The 23,676-nt window shown below is 37.9% G+C and overlaps 1 protein-coding gene across 1 annotated transcript in view; it reads left to right on the top strand.

Annotated features, from left to right (window-relative positions):
- The window catches only part of CCDC175 (coiled-coil domain containing 175), an 83,258-nt gene that overhangs the window by 27,088 nt on the left and 32,494 nt on the right, over positions 1-23,676 (top strand). The window contains exons 8-11 of the mRNA XM_032623530.1: positions 3,321-3,402; positions 19,079-19,215; positions 21,402-21,512; positions 22,350-22,421. Coding sequence (XP_032479421.1) covers positions 3,321-3,402; positions 19,079-19,215; positions 21,402-21,512; positions 22,350-22,421 — 402 coding nt within the window. The remainder of the gene's footprint in view (positions 1-3,320; positions 3,403-19,078; positions 19,216-21,401; positions 21,513-22,349; positions 22,422-23,676) is intronic.

The following is a 23,676-nucleotide window of genomic DNA, read 5'->3' as shown; positions in this document are numbered from 1 at the left end:
TTGAGGATGATGTGGTTAGTTTAGGAAAAGGGAGGGAATTTGGGGTGTGTACTATCCTTATTTCAGTTCCTTACTCCCTACAAATATGCGCCTGGAGGAAGGCACTGCCATAGGGCTACAACTCACCTAACCATGCTGCTACAGTTGTTGTTCTTAGTCAAGGGGGACTTGCAGTACTTATTGAGAAAATACAGGGAGGCCTCAAGGCAAAAACTTTTACCATGGAACTGAAACCAGAAACATAAGGAAATATTCCATCTGTCTCAAGGCCTAGTGTTTGCTTCCTTCTGCGATTCTCTCTTTATCTACATGCTGTGTTCTCTTCCTGGTGAGTCCGTGGCTAAGCATGGCCATTCCAAACCTTCTGAGTTTACCTGTCACAGATCCATCTATCTTTAGAGATTGATCAACAGATTCTCTCCCAGGAGAATTCCCAGATTTCCAATCAAAAGCTGTTTGGCTCAGCTCTGGGTAGGAAGGTGGGGTCTTTTAATATAAACATGGCTTCTGGGCTTACCCCCAGGGTTTACTGACAGTTTAAAAGACAAATTATGGTCTGAGCAGATTCCACAAAGACAAGTAATTCCACATGTGGGATCCTGTTACAATATTGCTCATTTCTACATAGATTTGAATGTATTGGGATTAAAATTATGTCTTCTAAAATAACAACTGCACAGCACAATTCTGCTCTATCATCAGCAGTCCATAAAATATGCAATAATCCTTATACTCAGTACCAGATTTAAAATTGGAAAGCTCAAGTAATACAACAATTAAAAATTAGAATAAAAAATCTTTTTCTTTGAAAGTGATTCGATAATTTTAGTTGATATCTATTTCTTAAAAACTAGGCAAAGAATCATAGTGGAAAATATAGATTAGCTCTTATTTCTAGGAATTATGATTAAAAGCCTTGAAACACTGATAAAGTTTTATTTATAAGCAGACTTCATGTTAGCTAACTGGTTTTAAATGTATGTTCAAGATAAAAATGGGGATTCATTGATCTTTCATTTTGAATGGCTCATCTTTTTTTTTTTCAGTCCCAGCCTTTCAAGGGTTTTCATGTGGAATCTCACTGAGGAAAAGTTCTTTTGATTAATTTGGTGATTGAGGAATAAGTTTCCCCCCCCTTTTATTAATAAAACTTTACTTTTTCTTCTTTATAACTTGGCAAATTAAAAGAAAATTCTCTGTATTTTTATTTTCTCACTTAGTTCCTTTTCTCTATCTTTGGAGGTAGGGAGAGGCAGCTCAGTTCTTGTTTGGTGGATTTGAAGAATCAAACAGTGTTGTTTTATAATATTCTATAAGATTCTTTAAGAATAAATTATACAAGAAACTAAATAATTTATATAACTCATCTTCCTATTAATCTATTAGTCTTAATTTCCCCCATCCCACCCACCATGAAATCGTTAACTTGCAAGCTCATTATCTATTTTGAGGTCAAAATATTGAGGGAAAGCAAAAATTACTCAACTCCAAGTTTAAATTCTATATGTGGACAGTTAAGGGTACCTCAAATTCTTCACAGATCCACAGGAGGCATTGCTAGTTTAATCCTTCTTCTTTGCTATTATTGATATCCAGCATGATGTATTTGCATAATAAAGGCAAATCAGTGCCTATCTTTCTAAATTGCTATGACTTTTTTCGTCATTCAGCTGGTTATCAACACGTGGGAAGTGGGGAATTGGAAGCTAAATATTGTATATAAATGACATCCAATTTGTGACCCAAAGTATATACTTGCCATTATAGTGCAAGAGACTATAAAAATTATAGATGCTTTTTAAAAAGGACTGACATGGTTTCAAAATTGTCAAGGTTACCAAAGATTTTCATCCTGCCAAATTTTAGTAATTTGATCTATTCCTCAAAGTTTTTAAATTCTTTATAGAATTTGACACAGATGTTCACTTCCATCTTCTTGATATACTTTCTTCATTGGCTTCCCAAACATCACATTCTCTTATTTCATTTACTACACTGCTTCTTCTCAGGACCCTTTACTTGTTCCAGTTCTTCTTTTTGTCTCTAAATTTTGGAGTTCTCAGCCCTTCACTGTTCTCTGTTCTCTACTCATACTCTCCATATGTGATTTCATTCAGTCTCATACTTTCTGTACCCCAGTGACTTCCATATCTATATATCCAGCCCTGACCTCTAACTGCATATAGTCTACAGCTTATTTGACCTTTCCACTTGGAGGATATCTCAAATATACATGTCCTAAACAGAATTCTTAATTTCCCATCTCCTTGAAATAGCTCTTTCTTTAGTCTTCCATATCACTATTTACCTAGTTACTCCAGCCAAAAAACTAGGAGTCATCCACCATTCCTGTTTTCCTTACTACCTAACCCTAACCCAGCTAACCAACTAACCTAACCCTAACCCAACTCTAACTCCAGCCAAATCCAAAGCATGCCCTGTTGCCTTCATCTTTAAAATATATCCTGAGTCCAGCTGTTTCTCACCAGCTTCACCACTACAACCTTAATCTGAGCCACCATTATCTCTTCTGGACCACTGCCATAGACTTCTACATAGTCTATCTTCCTATACTATTGTCTTTCTCTACTAAGTAGCCAGAGTCATTTTTACAAGATGTGAATCAGTTCATGTCACTCCTTTCCTTAAAAAATCCTCCCCTGGTTCCCTTCAAAATAAAATCTGAACTTCTGCCTTGTCCTCAAGACCCTATATGATCTGGGCTGTGTCTAACTCTCCAGTCTTTTCACACTCCTGTCTTCATCAAATATTCAATACACCAAGCTTGTTCCTATCTCAGGATATTATCACCTACTGTTCCTTCTATATGAAAAGCTGTTCCTTAAGATCTTCAAATATCTGGCTCCTTCTCATCCATCAGGTCTTTCACAAGTTATCCCAAGAGGTGTTCCCTAATCACCTGTCTATAGTACCATCCTCACTCTCAGGATTTCCCTATCCTTTACCCTACTTTGTGATCTTTGGAGCATTTAACACTATCTGAAATATATGTATATTTTTTGATAACTTTCTTATATTCTGTCTACTCCACTAGAGTGTAATTTCCATGAGGGTAGAGACTTTGTGCTGTATCTCCCAGAGTGTAGGTGTTCAAAAATTGCTTCTTACATTAATATATAAATAAATGAAATATTAATCCATCAATCCAAAAGAGTAAAAATTTTGTTTATTTTAATGAATTGTAAATAAATATATTGTATAGGGAGATGGAGACTGGAAGTTTCTGATGTCATAAGTAAATGTGGCTTTGCTGGAAAACATGTCCTAATAGGAATTTATTTGGCTTCCTTTGTTCATAGGCTTTTCTTTAGGAATAACAAGGAAAAACTGGATGATGCATCTAATTTTGAAAAAAATGAATTATTGCTGAAGATAAAACAGGTAGGAAGACAGAAATGATGGCTTTAAGATTATAATTAATTTTTAGTTAACATTTTAAGTATATGTGAAAAATGTGAAATTTTCCAAAAGTAGCATTTTCATTAACTAATAATAATCATGATCATTCACAGTAATTGATTTAAAGATTTGATCAGAAAACTGGAAGAGAATAGTGAAAATCACCTAAGCTGAGCAGAAAAAAGAATTTTTAAAAAATGAGGATGGTTTAAGAGACCTCTGGGACAACATCAGTGTATTAATATTCACATTATAGGGGTCCCAGAAAGAAGAGAGAGAGAAAGGGGCAGAGAACATAATTGAAGAAATAATAGCTGAAAACTTCCCTAACCTGAGAAAGAAAACAGATATCTAAGTCCAAGAAGCATAGAGATTCCCAAACAAGATGAACCCAAAGAGGACCACACCAAGACACATTGTAATTAAAATGGAAAAAATTAAAGATAAAGAATCTTAAAAGCAGCAAAGGAAAGGTGACTGGCTGTGTACAAGGGAACTCCAATAAAACTATCAGCTGACTTTTTAGCAGAAACTTTTTAGGTCAGAAAAAAGTGGCATGATATATTTAAAGTGATGAAAAGAAAAAAACCTACAACCAATACTCTACCTGGCAAGGCTATCATTCAGATATCAATGAGAGATAAAGAGTTTTACAGACAAGCAAAAACTAAAAGAATTCAGTAGTACTAAACCTACTTTACAAGAAACATAAAAGGGACTTCTCTAAATGGAAAAGAAAAGACCACAACTAGAAATATGAAAATTATGAAAGGAAAAATCTCATTGGTAAAGGCAAACATAGAGTAAAGGTCAACCACTTATAAAAGCTAGTGGGAATGTCAAAAGACAAAAGTAGTAAAATCATCTATATCCACAATAAGTAGTTAAGGGATACAAAAAACAAAAAGATGGACAATGTGATATCAAAAACATTAAATGTGGTGGGGGTGCATAAAAATGCAGGGTTGTTAGAATGTGTTCAAACTTAAGATAACCAACTTAATCACATATATATAAAAGTTGTTATATATATACTTCATGGTAACTACAGACCAAAAATTTATAATAGATGCACACAAATAAGAGAGAAATGAATCCAAACATAACAGTAAAGATAGTAATCAAATCACAAAGGAAGAGAACAAAAGAAGAAGAAATGAACAAAAAAACTACCAAAACAACCAGAAAACAGCCAACAAAATGTTAATAAGTACATATCTATTAATAATTGCTTTAAATGTAAATGGACTAAATACTCCAATCAAAAGACATAGAGTGGCTGACAGATTTAAAAAAAGAAAAACTCTCTATATTTGCTGTCTATAAGGGACTAGCTTCAGATCTAAGACACACACAGACTGAAAGGGCATGAAACAGGTGTTCAGTGCAAATGGAAACAAAAAGAAAGCTGGGATAGCAATGCTTATATCAGACAAATAGACTTTAGAGCAAAGACTGTAACGAGAGACAAAGAAGGATATTATAGACTGAGAAATGGATCAATCCAACAAGAAATAACAATTTTAAACGTATATGCACCCAACATAGAAGCACCTAAATACATAAAGCAAATATTAACAAATATAAAGGGTGAAATTGATGGTAACATAATAATAGGGGATTTTAACACCTCACATCAATGGACAGATCATCCAGACAGAATATCAATAAGGAAACAATGGCTTTAAGTGACACATTAGACCAATGGAATCAACAGATATATATAGAGAGAACGTTCCTTCCGAAAGCAGCAGAATACACATTATTTTCAAGTGCACATGGAACATTCTCTAAGGTAGATCATATGCTAGGACACAAACAAGAGTCTACAAGTTTAAGAAATTGAAATCATATCAAGCATCTTTTCTGACCACAGTGTATAAGACTAGAAATCAACTACCGAAACCAAACCAAAACAAAACCCTGCAAAAAACACAAACACATGGAAGCTAAACAATATGCTACTAAACAACCAATGGGTCACTGAAGAAATCAGAGAGGAAATTTAAAAATACCTGGAGACAAATGAAAATGGAAACACAATGATTCAAAATATATGGGACACAGCAAAAACAGTTCTAAGAGGGAAGTTTATAGTGATACAGGCCTACTTCAGAAAGAAGGAAGATCTCAAACAAACAACCTAACCTTACATCTAAAGGAACTAGAAAAATAAGAACAAACAAAACAAAGTAAGAGGAAAAAAATAATAAGGACCAGAGCAGAAATAAATGAAATAGAGACTTAAAAATAAAACAATAGAAAAGATCAATGAAACTAAGAGATTGTTCTTTGAAAAGATAAGCAAAATTGATAAACTTTTATTTAGACTAATCAAGAAGAAAAGAGAGAGGGCCCAAATCAATAAAATCACAAGTGAAGTTCCAACCTACACCACAGGAATACAAAGGATCATAAGAGATTACTACAAACAATAATATGTCAATAAAATGGAAAACCTAGAAGTGAATAAATTCCTAGAAATGTACAATTTCCCAAGACTGAATCAGGAAGAAATATAAAATATGAACAGACCAATTACCAGTAATGAAAATGAATCAGAAAAAAAAAAACTTTCAATGAAGAAAGTCCAGGATTGGACAGGTTCACAGGTAAATTCTACCAAACATTTAAAGAAGAGTTAATGCTTATCCTTCTTAAACTCTTCCCCCAAAATTTAAGAACCCGTTTTATGAGTCCAGCATCACCCTGATACCAAAACCGGACAAAGACACCACAAACAAGAGAATATTACAGGCCAAAATTACTGATGAGCATAGTTGCAAAAATCCTCAACAAATATTAACACACTGGGGCTTCCCTGGTGACACAGTGGTTGAGAGTCTGCCTGCCGATGCAGGGGGCAGGGGTTCGTGCCCTGGTCCGGGAGGATCCAACGTGCCGCGGAGCAGCTGGGCACATGCGCCATGGCCACTGAGCCTGCACATCTGGAGCCTGTGCTTCGTAACGGGAGAGGCCACCACAGTGAGAGGCCCACATACTGCAAAAATATATATATATATATATTAGCACACTGAATTCAATAATACATTAACAGGATCATACACTATGCTCAAGCAAGATTTATCCCAGGGATGCAAGGATAGTTCAGTATCTGCAAATCAATCAATGTGATATACCACTTTAATAAATTGAAAATAAAAATCATATGATTGGGACTTCCCGGGTGGTGCAGTGGTTAAGAATCCGCCTGCCAGTGCAGGGGACATGGGTGCAAGGCCTGGTCTGGGAAAATCCCACATGCCACAGAGCAACTAAGCCAGTGTGCCACAATTACTGAGCCTGCGCTCTAGAGCCTGCGAGCCACAACTACTGAGGCCATGTGCCACAACTACTGAAGCCTGAGCGCCTAGAGCCTGTGCTCCACAACAAGAGAAGCCAGTGCAATGAGAAGCCTGTGCACTGCAATGAAGAGTAGCTCCCGCTCACCACAACTAGAGAGAGCCCACACACAGCAACAAAGACCCAGTGCAGCCAAAAATAAATAAATAAACAATAAATAAATAAAAATTTTTAAAAATATGATTATTTTGATAGATCAGAAAAAGCTTTTGACAAAATTCAGCACCCATTTATGAAAAAAAACTCAATAAAGTGGGTGTAGAGGGAACATACCTCAACATAATAGAGGCCATATACAACAAGCTTATAGCTAAAATCATACTCAAAGGTCAAAAGTTGAAAGTATTTCTTCTACAATCGAGAACAAGATAAGGCTGCCCACTGTCACCCCTTTTATTCAACATAGTATTAGAAATCCTAGCCACAGTCTTTTTCAGACAAGAAAAAGAATCCAAGTGGAAAAGGAAGAAGTAAAACTGTCAGTGTTTACAGATGACATGATACTATACATAGAAAATCCCAAAGCCACCACCAAAACAAAAAACCACTAGAGGTCATCAGTGAATTCATTAAAGTTGCAGGATACAAAATTAATATACAGAAATCTGTTGCATTTCTATACACTAATGACAAACTATCAGAAAGAGGAATTAAGGAAACAATTCCATTTATAATTGATTCAAAAGAATAAAATATCTAAGAATAAATCTAAGGAGGTAAAAGACCTGTACTTGGAAAACTATAAGACAGTAATGAAAAAATTGAATATGACACAAATGGAAAGATATATATTTTACCATTGGGAGAATTAAAATTGTTAAAATAACCATATTCCCCAAGACAATCTACAGATTCAATCCAATCCCTATTAAAATTCCAGTGACATTTTTCACAAAATTAGAACAAATAATTCTAAAATTTTTACCAAAACACAAAATACCCTGAATAGCCAAAACAATCTTGAGGAAGAAGAACAAAGCTGGAGGTATTACACTTTCTGATTTCAAACTATACTACAAAGCTACAGTAATGAAAATGGTATGGTACTGGCACAGAAACAGACACATAGATCATGGAACAGAATAGAGAGCACAGAACTAAATCTGCATATATAGTTTATTAATCTATGACAAAGAAGGCAAGAATATACAATGGGGAAAAGATAGCCTTTCTAATAAATAATGTTGGGAAAACTGCATAGCTACATGCAAAAGAATCAGATTGGACTACTTCCTCACATCATATACAAAAATCAACTCAAAATGGGTTAAAGACTTAGATGTAAAACCTGAAATCATAAAACTCATAGAAGAAAACATAGGCAGTACACTCTTTGACAACAGTCTTAGTGATTTTTATTGGGTATGTCTCCTCAGGCAATAGAAACAAAAGCAAAAATAAACAAATGGGACTACATCAAACTAAAAGGCTTTTGCACAGCAAAGAAAAGTATTAACAAAACGAAAAGACAGCCTACTGAATGGGAGAAAATATTGGCAAACAATATATCTGACATGGGGTTAATATTCAAAATATGCAAAGAACTCATACAACTCAACATCTAAAAAACAACCTGATTAAACAATGAGCAGAGGATCTGAATACACATATTTCCAAAGACATACAGATGGCAAACAAGCACATGAAAAGATTCTCAGCATCACCAATCATCAAGGAAATGCAAATCAAATCCACAATGAGATATCACCTCACACCTGTCAGAATGGCTATCATCAAAAATACCACAAATAAGTGTTGGATAAAAACTGAACTCTTCCTGACATCCAGTCTTAATTCTCATGAGTTATAGGAGGCAAGTTCAACAATGACACAAAATTCTATTCTAACTTTAACTTTTATTATGAAATATTACACATGTACAGAACAGAATATTTACTGTTAAGTGTACAGTCTTCATGTACATATCTATCTTTTGATAAATGTAGTTTATTAATTTTAATGAAGTATAGTTTACCAATCTTTTCCTTTTTGGCTTATGCTTTTCATGTCCTATGTCTTGAGGATATTCTCCTACGTGATCTTGTAGAAGCTTTAGTGTTTGCTTTTTCACGTTAAGTACTGCAAGCCGTCTGGAATGTGTGTGTGTGTGTGTGTGTGTGTGTGTGTGTGTGTGTGTTCTGTGAAATGGTAGTCCAGAGTCATACTTTCACATAAGGTTGTCCAATTAACTAGCACTGTTAAATGAAAAGATAGTACTTTCCTCCACTATATTTCAGTGGCACTTTTGTCATAAATCAACTGTGGATCATAAATATATTATAAATATATGTGTGAATCTGTGGCATCTATTTTATTCATTTGGACTTAATCTCTTCTCACATTAAAACCATGCACTCTTAATTAGTAGCTTTAAAATAAGCCTTTATAGTTAGTAGTAAAAATCCTTTAACTTTGTTCTTCTACAAGATTGCTTCCATTATTCTTGGCCCTTTGAATTTCAGTCTGTCAAGTCCTGCCCAAAAGCCTGTTTGGATTTTGATTGGGGTTGAATTAAATCTATAGATCAATTTGGGGAGGATTTTATGTTTTAACAATATTGAAGTTTCCAATCCATGAACACAGCATGTCTTTCATTTATCTTAGGTCTTTTTTGTTCCCTTTGACCTAGTTATTCAATTTCACTATGATATGTCCAAGTTTTTCTTTTTATTTATCCTGCTTGGGATTTATTGGGCATCTTAAATCTGTGAGTTGCTGTATTTTGTAAGTTCTGCAAAATTCTTAGCCATTATCTGTTCACATATTTCTTTTGTCCCATGCTTTTTCCTGTTTTTCTGAGACTCCAGTTATATGAACACACTTATGTGTACTAATAAAATATCCTGTCTGTATCTTACTCGCTCTTCTCTATTTTCTACTTTTTGTCTACCCCTGCTGCATTCTGGGCAGAATGGTCTTATTTCAATTCTTAATTTTGGTTGTTGTATTTTTCAACTGGTAATTTTCAAATCTGCTTTGTTGCTCTTTATTTTTTCCAATTCCTTGCCATATTTTTCAAGCATGTCTAGTATTCTTTGATCATAATAAATACAGTATTTTTATATTTCAGTGTCTATTTCCAATACCTGGTATTTTTGTAGGACTGGTTCTGTCATCTATTGTTTCTGCCAATTTTTGTTCATGCTGTCTTGCTTCCTTCTGTTGGAAAACTGTACACTGGACATTGTACTTCAAAAAAGGTGTTTGTAGAAACAATTTGAGGTCTAGGATGACAGTGTATTTCTCAGGAACAGATTTCATTCACTTCTGTCAGATACCTGGGATGTTAACAGTCCCAAACCTCCTTAATCCACCTTTAGGTTCCTTGGTGATCTAAGTCAGGCTGGACCATAGCTTGTTAGCTTCTAATTCACTCTACTTCAGAGGGTGAAGCTCTCTGGAATCCCAGACTAATGTGGCAGGAGGTTTATAAGGCTGGATAAGCTCTAAGTGTTGACTTTTGTCCCCCTTGTCATGTAAGAGAACCAAATCTCAGATTCCAAGTGGCTTCTTCTATATCAGTAAATGTCCTCAGAGTAAAAGGCGTTTTCAGTGCTAGGTTTACCAGTCTGGATTCTTGCTTTCTTGTAGAATTAGGCTTACTAATTCCTCATTATCTTGTTAGTTCTGCAACACTTTTTTAAAAATAAATTTATTTATTTTATTTATTTATTTTTGGCTACGTTGGGTCTTTGTTGCTATGCGCGGGCTTTCTCTAGTTGTGGCAAGTGAGGGCTACTCTTCATTGTGGTGTGCAGGCTTCTCATTGCAGTGGCTTCTCTTGCTGCGGAGCACGGGCTTTAGGCACACGGGCTTCAGTAGTTGTGGAAGGTGGGCTCAGTGGTTGTGGCTCGTGGGCTCTAGAGTGCAGGCTCAGTAGTTGTGGCGCAAGGGCTTGGTTGCTCTGCGGCGTGTGGGATCTTCCCGGACCAGGGCTCAAACCCATGTTCCCTGCATTGGCAGGCGGATTCTTAACCATTGCACCACCAGGGAAGCCCCTCTGCAACACTTTTTTTTTTTTTTTTTAAACATCTTTATTGGGGTATAATTGCTTTACAATGGTGTGTTAGTTTCTGCTTTATAACAAAGTGAATCAGCTATACATATACATATGTTCCCATATGTCTTCCCTCTTGCGTCTCCCTCCCTCCCACTCTCCCCATCCCACCCTTCCAGGCTGTCACAAAGCACCGAGCTAATATCCCTGTGCCTTGCGGCTGCTTCCCCGCAGCTATCTACCTTACTACGTTTGTTAGTGTGTATATGTCCATGACTCTCTCTCGCCCTGTCAAAACTCACCCCTCCCCCTCCCCATACCCTCAAGTCCGTTCTCCAGTAGGTCTGCGTCTTTATTCCTATCTTACCCCTAGGTTCTTCATGACATTTTTTTCCCTTAAATTCCATATATATGTGTTAGCATACGGTATTTGTCTTTTTCTTTCTGACTTACTTCACTCTGTATGACAGACTCTAGGTCTATCCATCTCATTACAAATAGCTCAATTTCATTTCTTTTTAAGGCTGAGTAATATTCCATTGTGTATATGTGCCACATCTTCTTTATCCATTCATCCGATGATGGGCGCTTAGGTTGTTTCCATGTCCTGGCTATTGTAAATAGAGCTGCAATGAACATTTTGGTACATGACTCTTTTTGAATTTTGGTTTTCTCAGGGTATATGCCCAGTAGTGGGATTGCTGGGTCATATGGTAATTCTATTTGTAGTTTTTTAAGGAACCTCCATACTGTTCTCCACAGTGGCTGAACCAATTCACATTCCCACCAGCAGTGCAAGAGTGTCCCCTTTTCTCCACACCCTCTCCAGCATTTATTGTTTCTAGATTTTTTGATGATGGCCATTCTGACTGGTGTGAGATGATATCTCATTGTAGTTTTTTTTTTTTTTTTTTTTTTCTCATTGTAGTTTTGATTTGCATTTCTCTAATGATTAATGATGTTGAGCATTCTTTCATGTGTTTGTTGGCATTCTGTATATCTTCTTTGAAGAAATGTCTATTTAGGTCTTCTGCCCATTTTTGTATGGGGTTGTTTGTTTTTTTGTTATTGAGCTGCATGAGCTGCTTGTAAATTTTGGAGATTAATCCTTTGTCAGTTGCTTCATTTGCAAATGTTTTCTCCCATTCTGAGGGTTGTCTTTTGGTCTTGGTTATGGTTTCCTTTGCTGTGCAAAAGCTTTGAAGTTTCATTAGGTCCCATTTGTTTATTTTTGTTTTTATTTCCATTACTCTAGGAGGTGGGTCAGAAAGGATCTTGCTGTGATTTATGTCATAGAGTGTTCTTCCTATGTTTTCTTCTAAGAGTTTGATAGTTTCTGGACTTACATTTAGGTCTTTAATCCATTTTGAGCTTATTTTTGTGTATGGTGTTAGGGAGTGATCTAATCTCATACTTTTACATGTACCTGTCCAGTTTTCCCAGCACCATTTATTGAAGAGGCTGTCCTTTCTCCACTGTACATTCCTGCCTCCTTTATCAAAGATAAGGTGTCCATATGTGCGTGGGTTTATCTCTGGGCTTTCTATCCTGTTCCACTGATCTATCTTTCTGTTTTTGTGCCAGTACCATACTGTCTTGATTACTGTTGCTTTGTAATATAGTCTGAAGTCAGGGAGCCTTATTCCTCCAGCTCCTTTTTTCGTTCTCAAGATTGCTTTGGCTATTCGGGGTCTTTTGTGTTTCCGTACAAATTGTGAAATTTTTTGTTCTAGTTCTGTGAAAAATGCCAGTGGTAGTTTGATAGGGATTGCATTGAATCTGTAGATTGCTTTGGGTAGTAGAGTCATTTTCACAATGTTGATTCTTCCCATCCAAGAACATGGTATATCTCTCCATCTATTTGTATCATCTTTAATTTCTTTCATCAGTGTCTTATAATTTTCTGCATACAGGTCTTTCGTATCCTTAGGTAGGTTTATTCCTAGATATTTTATTCTTTTTGTTGCAATGGTAAATGGGAGTGTTTTCTTGATTTCACTTTCAGATTTTTCATCATTAGTATATAGGAATGCCAGAGATTTCTGTGCATTAATTTTGTATCCTGCTACTTTACCAAATTCATTGATTAGCTCTAGTAGTTTTCTGGTAGCATCTTTAGGATTCTCTATGTATAGTATCATGTCATCCGCAAACAGTGACAGCTTTACTTCTTCTTTTCCGATTTGGATTCCTTTTATTTCCTTTTCTTCTCTGATTGCTGTGGCTAAAACTTCCAAAACTATGTTGAATAAGAGTGGTGAGAGTGGGCAACCTTGTCTTGTTCCTGATCTTGGTGGAAATGCTTTCAGTTTTTCACCATTGAGGATGATGTTTGCTGTGGGCTTGTCATATATGGCTTTTATTATGTTTAGGAAAGTTCCCTCTATGCCTACTTTCTGGAGGGTTTTTATCATAAATGGGTGTTGAATTTTGTCGAAAGCTTTCTCTGCATCTATTGAGATGATCATATGGTTTTTCTCCTTCAATTTGTTAATATGGTTTATCACATTGATAGATTTGCGTATATTGAAGAATCCTTGCATTCCTGGAATAAACCCCACTTGATCATGGTGTATGATCCTTTTAATGTGCTGTTGGATTCTGTTTGCTAGTATTTTGTTGAGGATTTTTGCATCTATGTTCATCAGTGATATTGGCCTGTAGTTTTCTTTCTTTGTGACATCCTTGTCTGGTTTTGGTATCAAGGTGATGGTGGCTTCGTAGAAGGAATTTGGGAGTGTTCCTCCCTCTGCTATATTTTGGAAGAGTTTGAGAAGGATAGGTGTTAGCTCTTCTCTAAACGTTTGATAGAATTCACCTGTGAAGCCATCTGGTCCTGGGCTTTTGTTTGTTGGAAGGTTTTTAATCACAGTTTCAATTTCAGTGCTTGTGATTGGTCTGTTCATATTTTCTATTTCTTCCTGATTCAGTCTTGGCAGGTTGTGCATTTCTAAGAATTTGTCCATTTCTTCCAGATTGTCCATTTTATTGGCATAGAGTTGCTTGTAGTAATCTCTCATGATTTTTTTTATTTCTGCAGTGTCAGTTGTTACTTCTCCTTTTTCATTTCTAATTCTATTGATTTGAGTCTTCTCCCTTTTTTTCTTGATGAGTCTGGCTAGTGGTTTATCTATTTTGTTTATCTTCTCAAAGAACCAGCTTTTAGTTTTATTGATCTTTGCTATTGTTTCCTTCATTTCTTTTTCATTTATTTCTGATCTGATTTTTATGATTTCTTTCCTTCTGCTAGCTTTGGGGTTTTTTTGTTCTTCTTTCTCTAATTGCTTGAGGTGCAAGGTTAGGTTGTTTATTCGAGATGTTTCCTGCTTCTTAAGGTGGGCTTGTATTGCTATAAACTTCCCCCTTAGAACTGCTTTTGCTGCATCCCATAGGTTTTGGGTCGTTGTGTCTCCATTGTCATTTGTTTCTAGGTATTTTTTTATTTCCTCTTTGATTTCTTCAGTGATCACTTCATTATTAAGTAGTGTATTGTTTAGCCTCCATGTGTTTGTATTTTTTACAGATCTTTTCCTGTAATTGATATCTAGTCTCATGGCGTTGTGGTCGGAAAAGATACTTGATACAATTTCAGTTTTCTTAAATTTACCAAGGCTTGATTTGTGACCCAAGATATGATCTATCCTGGAGAATGTTCCATGAGCACTTGAGAAAAATGTGTATTCTGTTGTTTTTGGATGGAGTGTCCTATAAATATCAATTAAGTCCATCTTGTTTAATGTATCATTTAAAGCTTGTGTTTCCTTATTTATTTTCATTTTGGATGATCTGTCCATGGGTGAAAGTGGGGTGTTAAAGTCCCCTACTATGAATGTGTTACTGTTGATCTCCCCTTTTATGGTTGTTAGTATTTGCCTTATGTATTGAGGTGCTCCTATGTTGGGTGCATAAATATTTACAATTGTTATATCTTCTTCTTGGATCGATCCCTTGATCATTATGTAGTGTCCTTCTTTGTCCCTTTTAATAGTCCTTATTTTAAAGTCTATTTTGTCTGATATGAGAATTTCTACTCCAGCTTTCTTTTGGTTTCCATTTGCATGGAATATCTTTTTCCATCCCCTTACTTTCAGTCTGTATGTGTCTCTAGTTCTGAAGTGGGTCTCTTGTAGACAGCATATATAAGGGTCTTGTTTTTGTATCCATTCAGCCAATCTGTGTCTTTTGGTGGGAGCATTTAGTCCATTTACATTTAAGGTAATTATCGATATGTATGTTCCTATTTCCATTTTATATATTGTTTTGGGTTCGCTACTATAGGTCATTTCCTTCTCTTGTGTTTCGTGTCTAGAGAAGTTCCTTTAGCATTTGTTGTAAAGCTGGTTTGGTGGTGCTGAACTCTCTCAGCTTTTGCTTGTCTGTAAAGGTTTTAATTTCTCCATCAAATGTGAATGAGATCCTTGCTGGGTAGAGTAGTCTTGGTTGCAGGCTATTCTCCTTCATCACTTTCAGTATGTCCTGCCACTCCCTTCTGGCTTGTAGGGTTTCTGCTGAGAGATCAGCTGTTAACCTTATGGGGATTCCCTTGTGTATTATTTGTTGTTTTTCCCTTGCTGCTTTTAATATGCTTTCTTTGTATTTAATTTTTGACAGTTTGATTAATATGTGTCTTGGCGTGTTTCTCCTTGTATTTATCCTGTATGGGACCCTCTGTGCTTCCTGGACTTGATTAACTATTTCCTTTCCCATATTAGGGAAGTTTTCAACTATAATCTCTTCAAATATTTTCTCAGTCCCTTTCTTTCTTTCTTCTTCTTCTGGAACCCCTATAATTCGAATGTTGGTGCGTTTCATGTTGTCCCAGAGGTCTCTGAGACTGTCCTCAGTTCTTTTCATTCTTTTTTCTTTATTCTGCTCTGCAGTAGTTATTTCCACTACTTTATCTTCCAGGTCACTTATCCGTTCTTCTGCCTCAGTTATTCTGCTATTGATCCTATCTAGAGTGATTTTAATTTCATTTATTGCATTGTTCATCGTTGCTTGTTTCATCTTTAGTTCTTGTAGGTCCTTGTTAACTGTTTCTTGCATTTTGTCCATTCTACTTCCAAGATTTCGGATCATCCTTACTATCATTATTCTGAATTCTTTTTCAGGTAGATTGCCTATTTCCTCTTCATTTGTTAGGTCTGGTGGGTTTTTATCTTGCTCCTTCATCTGCTGTGTGTTTTTCTGTCTTCTCATTTTGCTTATCTTACTGTGTTTGGGGTCTCCTTTTTGCAGGCTGCAGGTTCGTAGTTCCCGTTGTTTTTGATGTCTGTCTCCAGTGGCTAAGGTTGTTTCAGTGGGTTGTGTAGGCTTCCTGGTGGAGGGGACTAGTGCCTGTGTTGTGCTGGATGAGGCTGGATCTTGTCTCTCTAGTGGGCAGGTTCACGTCTGGTGGTGTGTTTTGGGGTGTCTGTGGCCTTATTATGATTTTAGGCAGCCTCTCTGCTAATGGGTGGGGTTGTGTTCCTGTTTTGCTAGTTGTTTGGCATAGGTTGTCCAGCACTGTGGCTTGCTGGTCGTTGAGTGAAGCTGGGTGCTGGTGTTAAGATGGAGGTCTCTGGGATATTTCCACCGTTTAATATTATGTGGAGCTGGGAGGTCTCTTGTTGACCAGTGTCCTGAAGTTGGCTCTCCTACCTCAGAGGCAGAGCCCTGACTCCTGGCTGGAGCACCAAGAGCCTTTCATCCACACAGCTCAGAATAAAAGGGAGAAAAAGTAGGGAGAATTAGTAGAAGTATGAGTAAAGAAAGAAGGAAAGGAGGAAAGGAAGGAAGGAAGAAAGAAGCAAAGAAGGAAAGAAAGGAGGGAGGGAGGGAGGGAGGGAGGAAGGAAGGAAGGAGGGAAAGAAGGAAAAAAGACAGAAAGAAAGATGATACAGTAAAAATAAAATAAAGTATAATATAGTTATTGAATTAAAAAATATTTAGAAAAAAAAAAAAGGGACGGATAGAACCTTAGGACAAATGTTGGAAGCAAAGCTATACAGAGAAAATCTTACACAGAAGCATACACATACACCTTCACAAAAAGAGGTAAAGGGGGAAAAATCATAAATCCTGCTCCCTGAGACCACCTCAATTTGGGGTGATTCGTTGTCTAAAGGAGGGAAGGAAGGAAGGAAAGAAAGAAAGAACGAAGGTAAAGTATAATAAAGTTATTACAATTAAACTTAATTATTAAGAAAAAGAATTTTTTAAAAAAAAGTCATGGACGGATAGAGCCCTAGGACAAATGGTGGAAGCAAGAGTATACAGACAGGATCTCACACAGAAGCATACACGTACACATTCACAAAAAGAGGAAAAGGGAAAAAAATCATAGATCTCGCTCCTAAATTCCACCTCTTCAATTTGGGATCATTCCTTGTCTATTCAGGTATTCCACAGATGCAGGGTATATCAAGTTGATTGTGGAGCTTTAATCCGCTGCTTCTGTGGCTGCTGGGAGAGATTTCCCTTTCTCTTCTTTGTTCTCACAGCTCACAGGAGCTCAGCTTTGGATTTGGCCCTGCCTCTGCGTGTAGGTCGCTGGAGGGCGTCTGTTTTTTCGCTCAGACAGGACGGGGTTAAAGGAGCCGCTGATTTGGGGCCTGCGGCTCACTCAGGCCGGGGGTTGGGGGATGGGGGTAGGAGGGGCACTACGTGCGGGGCGGGCCTGCGGCTGCAGAGGCAGCGTGACGTTGCGGCAGAGGCCGGCGTGATGTTGCACCAGCCTGAGACCCGCCGTGCGTACTCCCGGGGAAGTTGTCCCTGGATCCCGGGAACCTGGCAGTGGCGGGCTGCACAGGCTCCGCGGAAGAGGGGTGTGGAGAGTGACCTGTGCTCGCACACAGGCCCCTTGGTGGCGGCAGCAGCAGCCTTAGCGTCTCCCGCCCGGCTCTTGGGTCCGCGGTTTTAGCCGCGGCTCGCGCCTGTCTCTGGGGTTTTGCGCTTTCAGCCGCGGCTCGCGCCCGTCTCGGGGGCTCGCGCCCTCAGCCGCGGCTCGCGCCCGTCTCTGGGGTTCGTGCTTTTAGCCGCGGCTCGCGCCCGTCTCTGGAGTTCCTTTAAGCAGCGCTCTTAAACCCCTCTCCTCGCGCACCAGGAAACAAAGAGGGAAGAAAAAGTCTCTTGCCTCTTCGGCAGGTGCAGGCTTTTCCCCGAACTCCCTCCCGGCTAGTGGTGGTGCACTAACCCCTTCAGGCTATGTTCAAGCCGCCAACCCCAGTCCTCTCCCTGAGCTCCGTCCAAAACCAAAACCCGAGCCTCAGCTCGCAGCCCCGCCCGCCCCGGTGGGTGAGCAGCAAGCCTCTCGGGTTGGTGAGTGCCGGTCGGCACCGATCGTCTGTGCAGGAATCTCCCCGCTTTGCCCTCCGCACCCGTCGCTGTGCACTACTCCGCGGTCCCGAAACTCCCCCCTCTGCCTCCCGCAGTCTCCGCCCGCGGAGGGGCTTCCTAGTGTGTGGAAACTTTTCCTCCTTCACAGCTCCCTCCCACTGGTGCAGGTGCCGTCCTTATTCTTTTGTCTCTGTTTTTTCTTTTGCCCTACCCAGTTACGTGGGGAGTTTCTTGCCTTTTGGGAGGTCTGAGGTCTTCTGCCAGCCTTCAGTAGGAGTTCTGTAGGAGTTGTTCCACGTGTGGATGTATTTCTGGTGTATCCGTGGGGAGGAAGGCGATCTCCGCGTCTTACTCTTCCGCCATCTTCAAGGTCCCCCCTGCAACACTTTTAAGAACTCTTTTCATCCGTCTATTTTAGTGATCCTTAGCCCACCATTCCTACCTAACCTAATTTTCTTACCTCATTTGAAGCAATTCAGTAGAGACATCCAAGCACAAAGTTCTCACCTCATTCAGAGCACTAATGGGTACTATCTTTTGTCCTTGAATAGAAATATTTAACAAAAGTTAAACATGATATCCAGTCAAAGAGGTTTTGATCAAGAGTTCCTATGGATGTTACATTTTCTTTTCCCTGGTGTAGTTTATCTTCTGGGAAAAGGACATACAGATCTTGTTGAATGATCCCAGTTTATTAATCCCAATTCTTATTTTAATATAAATTATTACTTTATGGTTTACTACTTTACTATGGTTTATTACCTTACTTTATGGCATCAGTGTTTACTACCTTTCTACACATTTGTCATAATTTATAGAAGAGGCCCCAAAATGTACAGTTACATATTTGATATAGAATTAGATCACTCAACATTTAAGGCATAGTAATTGTATGTTAAATAATATACCCAGTGCTCTAGAGAGTTGCCCACCAAAAGAGCCGTGAAACAAATCCTCTACTTCAATTCCTTTTTTTTCTAGATGGCTGAAAAGCTACACAAATGTCATTTCGAGAACAAAGATCTACAAGAGAAACTGCATACTGTTTCGAGACAATATAAGATTGTCCTAAATGAGGAGGATAAAGTTTGTATGCAGAAACAGATAATTTATTCTGAGTATGTTTCTATCCATAATCCATACATGACTCAACATGCTTTAGTTTAGTTTACTTCTCCACTTAAGCTTATCCTAGTTTAAAATCTATTGATAACAATGAAGTGTTCTTTACCCAATTGTAAATACACTCCTAATGTGCCTCTATATATACTGAATAATGCTTTCCTCATATGGGTCAGGTCAAATCCATAAATGCCAAATCTATTATTTTTACTTCTAAATCAGATTCTTGAAAGAATAATCATGCTTTTACCCCATGAGACTGCCTAGAGAAACTGTGAGATCTACCTTCATCAGCAACTGGCTTTGCACCTACATTTCCTTTCTCAGAAAAAGGTTTTGTCATTGACACAATCCCCTAACCCAGAGACTGGGAAATTATTCAAGGAAACCCCTATCTTTTACTAGGACTCCATTCAAGCACCAAGGCTTGTCAATTCCACCTCCCAAATATTTCTCAAAAATATCCTATCCACCTCTCCAACTCCACTCTTTTCACCCCTTTTAGCTTCTTTGGTTTGGCTTGCCTCTCATAAGTTCTTCCCACTTTCTGTTTTACCACTCCTAACTTATCCACCTCCCTCTCACCACAATGATCCTTCTGGAACGTCCCTCTGAGGTCATTCCTTTTTATCAGTCACTGCATTGTTGTCAGCTGGGTACAAATCCCTTTGTCCCACTGAACTATGAACAGATCAGAGCAGTTGCTCTGTCTCACTCAGCACTGTATCTTCAGGATCTTGTCCATTGCTTAGCAGGTAGTGAGCTTTCACCAGTGTTTTCCTAATGAGTATTACAGGATAACATCTTGCAAGTATGAGTTATGTAAGTAGTAATACATTACTACGCTCAAAGTTAAATCACATGGAAGTGTAATTATGGTGTCCAGGCCCACTTATGTGAAGCTGAATTTATGGTCACTGTTGCAGCATTTAGGATGCAGAGAGTTATTGCAATCATTTTGTATCATCCAGTTGAATAGCCTACTAATAGTATTCTTCAGGCAAAAACTTTCCTCAGATCCATACTAAGTTATCAGTTTGAATCACAAAATGTGCTGATGACAAATAATTGTAACAATAAAACATTTACTACTGTTGTTGGTTTTTGTCTTCTTCAGCTTGGGCTACCATAACAAATTACCATAGACCAGGAGGCTTAAACAAGAGAAATTGATTTCTCATAGGTCTGGAGGCTGGACATCTGAGATCAGGGTGCCAGCATGGTCAGGTTCTGGTGAGAGCTCTCTTCCTGACTTGCAGATGGCCAACCACCTTCTTGCTATGTCCTCACAGAAGGGAAAGAGAGAGAGAGAGAGAGAGAGAGCGAGAGAGAGAGAGCTGTCTGGTGTCTCTGCTTATGAGGGCACTAATCTCACCATGAGGACTCCATCCTCATGACCTCATATAAATCTAATCACCTCCCAAAGGCCCCATCTTCAAATACTATCTCACTGGGGCTTAGGGCTTCAGCATATGAATTTGTGGGGGGACACAATTCAGTCCGTAGCAGTTTTGAAGAAGATGAGACACTTAGATAAAGTACTTCCTGTTACAGGCACATTCCTATCAATGTCTAGAGATTTGAACAAAATCATAAACTTCCCATTATTCTCTCTGTAAGTTAGAGATGAAAAATAACCACTCTTTACCAAATGCCTCGTGAGTGCCACCCACTGGCGTTGTCACTTCACATCTCGTTTAATCCTTAAAACCAGTGAGATAGGTATTGTGATCCCCACTTTATGGATGGGGAAACTGAGGCTCATCCACAGGTGAAGTCTCTTTTCAAGGTCACACTACTAGGAAGAGGTAGACCACTATCCAAAGTCGGTCTGATTGATTCCTTCACCTTTTACAAAATAACATAACAGAACTGATAAATTCATTAAAAGAGACACACCCACTCAGCATGATAAAATACTATAGAATTGTTCTTGTACTTTTATGGTTACTATTGCAGTTAATGTTCCTTTCATGGCTTAGAGGTTTTCATAAATTTAGCCACCACTAGCAAAAAGACTTTGTTTCTATTTTTACTAATTTATTTGATAAACAGTTCATGAACTAAACTTTCCAAACTACTTTTTAAATTCTTGTTTGTGGTTGCATATTTTCTTATGCTGAGGAGTTAAAAATGATTATTTCAACCTTAAATATATGATTACTCTGTTTTTTCATGGTAGAAATCAGAAACAACTGGCATTTATATCTCAGAAAGAAAACGTCCTATCAAAAAGAAAAGTAGACATCAAAAATATGGAAGAAGGACTTATCAGACTCAATGAGCTTCATCAGTATGTTTGTTGCCTTTGAAAATTTTAATCTTCATTCCTCTACATTTATCTTTTTAATAAATGGTAGCAACAAATCTATGCCAATTTCTAATATACTATAGAAAAGGAGGTTCATAATTGACTCTCTCTCTTTTACAGTCCAGAAAAGTCATCACCATCGAATCTTTCACTGAAAGGAGAGACAGGCACTGAGTTGTACATAAGCTGTGTTTAATACCTCCGTTACAGCCTTCACATTCCCCTCCATCCCAGATTCACAAGCAAATCTTCCATCCTTAGTTACCACTTATCCCTAATTCAAGAATATTTATTGGCTTTCTAAATTATACATGGCAGCAAATCAGAACTCAGTCTAGAACCCAGAGTTCCTCACCAATTTGTTGACCTTAACCCTTCCTATGTCACAGTGTTATTTCCCTTCATGTCCTCTGTATGCAGCAAGTTTGCCTTAGTCACAAGAGTCCTGACTTGCTGCTCCTTTCCTCTGTTTCTTTGCATATGATGATGTCCTTTCCTTGGTGAGATTGCACCTCCATTCTGGCAATCCATGTTCCTCCCTCTATTAAACATTATCCTCTAATAACCTTTCCTCAACTGCCTCGCCAAAATCCGTTCTTCCCTATCCTTGGCTTCAATACTTGCAAAATCAGTTTACACTTGCAAAAATTGTAATTGTCTTTCCATTAGTCTGCCAATAAAATCTGTTGTTTCACAAGGTTTGTTTTGTCTCCCAATTAGATGGTAGCCTTATTGTGCATGTGAATTATACATACAGTCTACTATACATTTTAACAGCTCCCACAAATGCAAAATCCAATATATTTTTCTTGTTTTTAGAACAACAAAGGAAGTATATCGGAAACAAATAAAAGCCCTGAACGATAACCTGGAAAGAAAAAGTCAGAGATGGTAAAAAAAGAAAATTCATTTATATTATAAGTAGTATATGTTATCTTTTTAAAATTTAATTTTATTTATTTATATTTTTATACAGCAGGTCCTTATTAGTTATGTATTTTATACATATTACTGTATTTATTTCAATCCCAATCTCCTAATTCATCCCACCCCCTGCACGCCCCCTCAGCTTTCCCCCCTTGGTGTCCATACGTTTATTCTTTACGTTTGTGTCTCACTTCTGCCTTGCAAACCAGTTCATCTGTACCGTTTTTCTAGATTTCACATATATATGTTAATATTCAATATTTGTTTTTCTCTTTCTGACTTACTTCACTCTGTATGACAGTCTCTAGGTCCATCCACATCTCTACAAATGACCCAGTTTCTTTCCTTATTATGACTAAGTAATATTCCATTGTGTATATGTTCCATATCTTCTTTATCCATTTGTCTGTCCATTGTACATATGTACCACATCTTCTTTATCCATTCGTCTGTTGATGGGCATTTAGGTTGCTTCCATGACCTGGCTATTGTAAATAGTGCTTCAATGAACATTGGGGTGCATGTGTCTTTTTGAATTATGGTTTTCTGTCGGTATATGCCCAGTAGTGGGATTGCTGGGTCATATGGTAATTCTGTTTTCAGTTTTTTAAGGAACCTCCATACTGTTCTCCATAGTGGCTGTATCAATTTGCATTCCCACCAACAGACCAAGAGGGTTCCCTTTTCTCCACACCCTCTCCAGCATTTGTTGTTTGTAGATTTTCTGATGATGCCCATTCTAACTGGTGTGAGGTGATACCTCATTGTAGTTTTGATTTGCATTTCTCTAATAATTAGTTATGTTGAGCAGCTTTTCATGTGCTTCTTGGCCATCTGTATGTCTTCTTTGGAGAAATGTCTATTTAGGTCTTCTGCCCATTTTTGGATTGGGTTGTGTGTTTCTTTAATATTGAGCTGCATGAGCTGTTTATATAGTTTGGAGATTAATCTTTTGTCCATTGATTCATTTGCAAATATTTTCTCCCATTCTGAGAGTTGCCTTCTTGTCTTGTTTATAGTTTCCTTTGCTGTGCAAAAGCTTTGAAGTTTCATTAGGTCCCATTTGTTTATTTTTGGTTTTATTTCCATTACTCTAGGAGGTGGATCAAAAAAGATCTTGCTGTGATTTATGTCAAAGAGTGTTCTTCCTGGGGCTTCCCTGGTGGCGCAGTGGTTGAGAGTTTGCCTGCCGATGCAGGGGACACGGGTTCGTGCCCTG

Source organism: Phocoena sinus, chromosome 2 (assembly GCF_008692025.1).
Source record: "Phocoena sinus isolate mPhoSin1 chromosome 2, mPhoSin1.pri, whole genome shotgun sequence".
Taxonomy (NCBI): domain Eukaryota; kingdom Metazoa; phylum Chordata; class Mammalia; order Artiodactyla; family Phocoenidae; genus Phocoena; species Phocoena sinus.
Note: the sequence above shows the minus strand (reverse complement) of the source record. Positions and strands in the feature narration are given on the sequence as shown.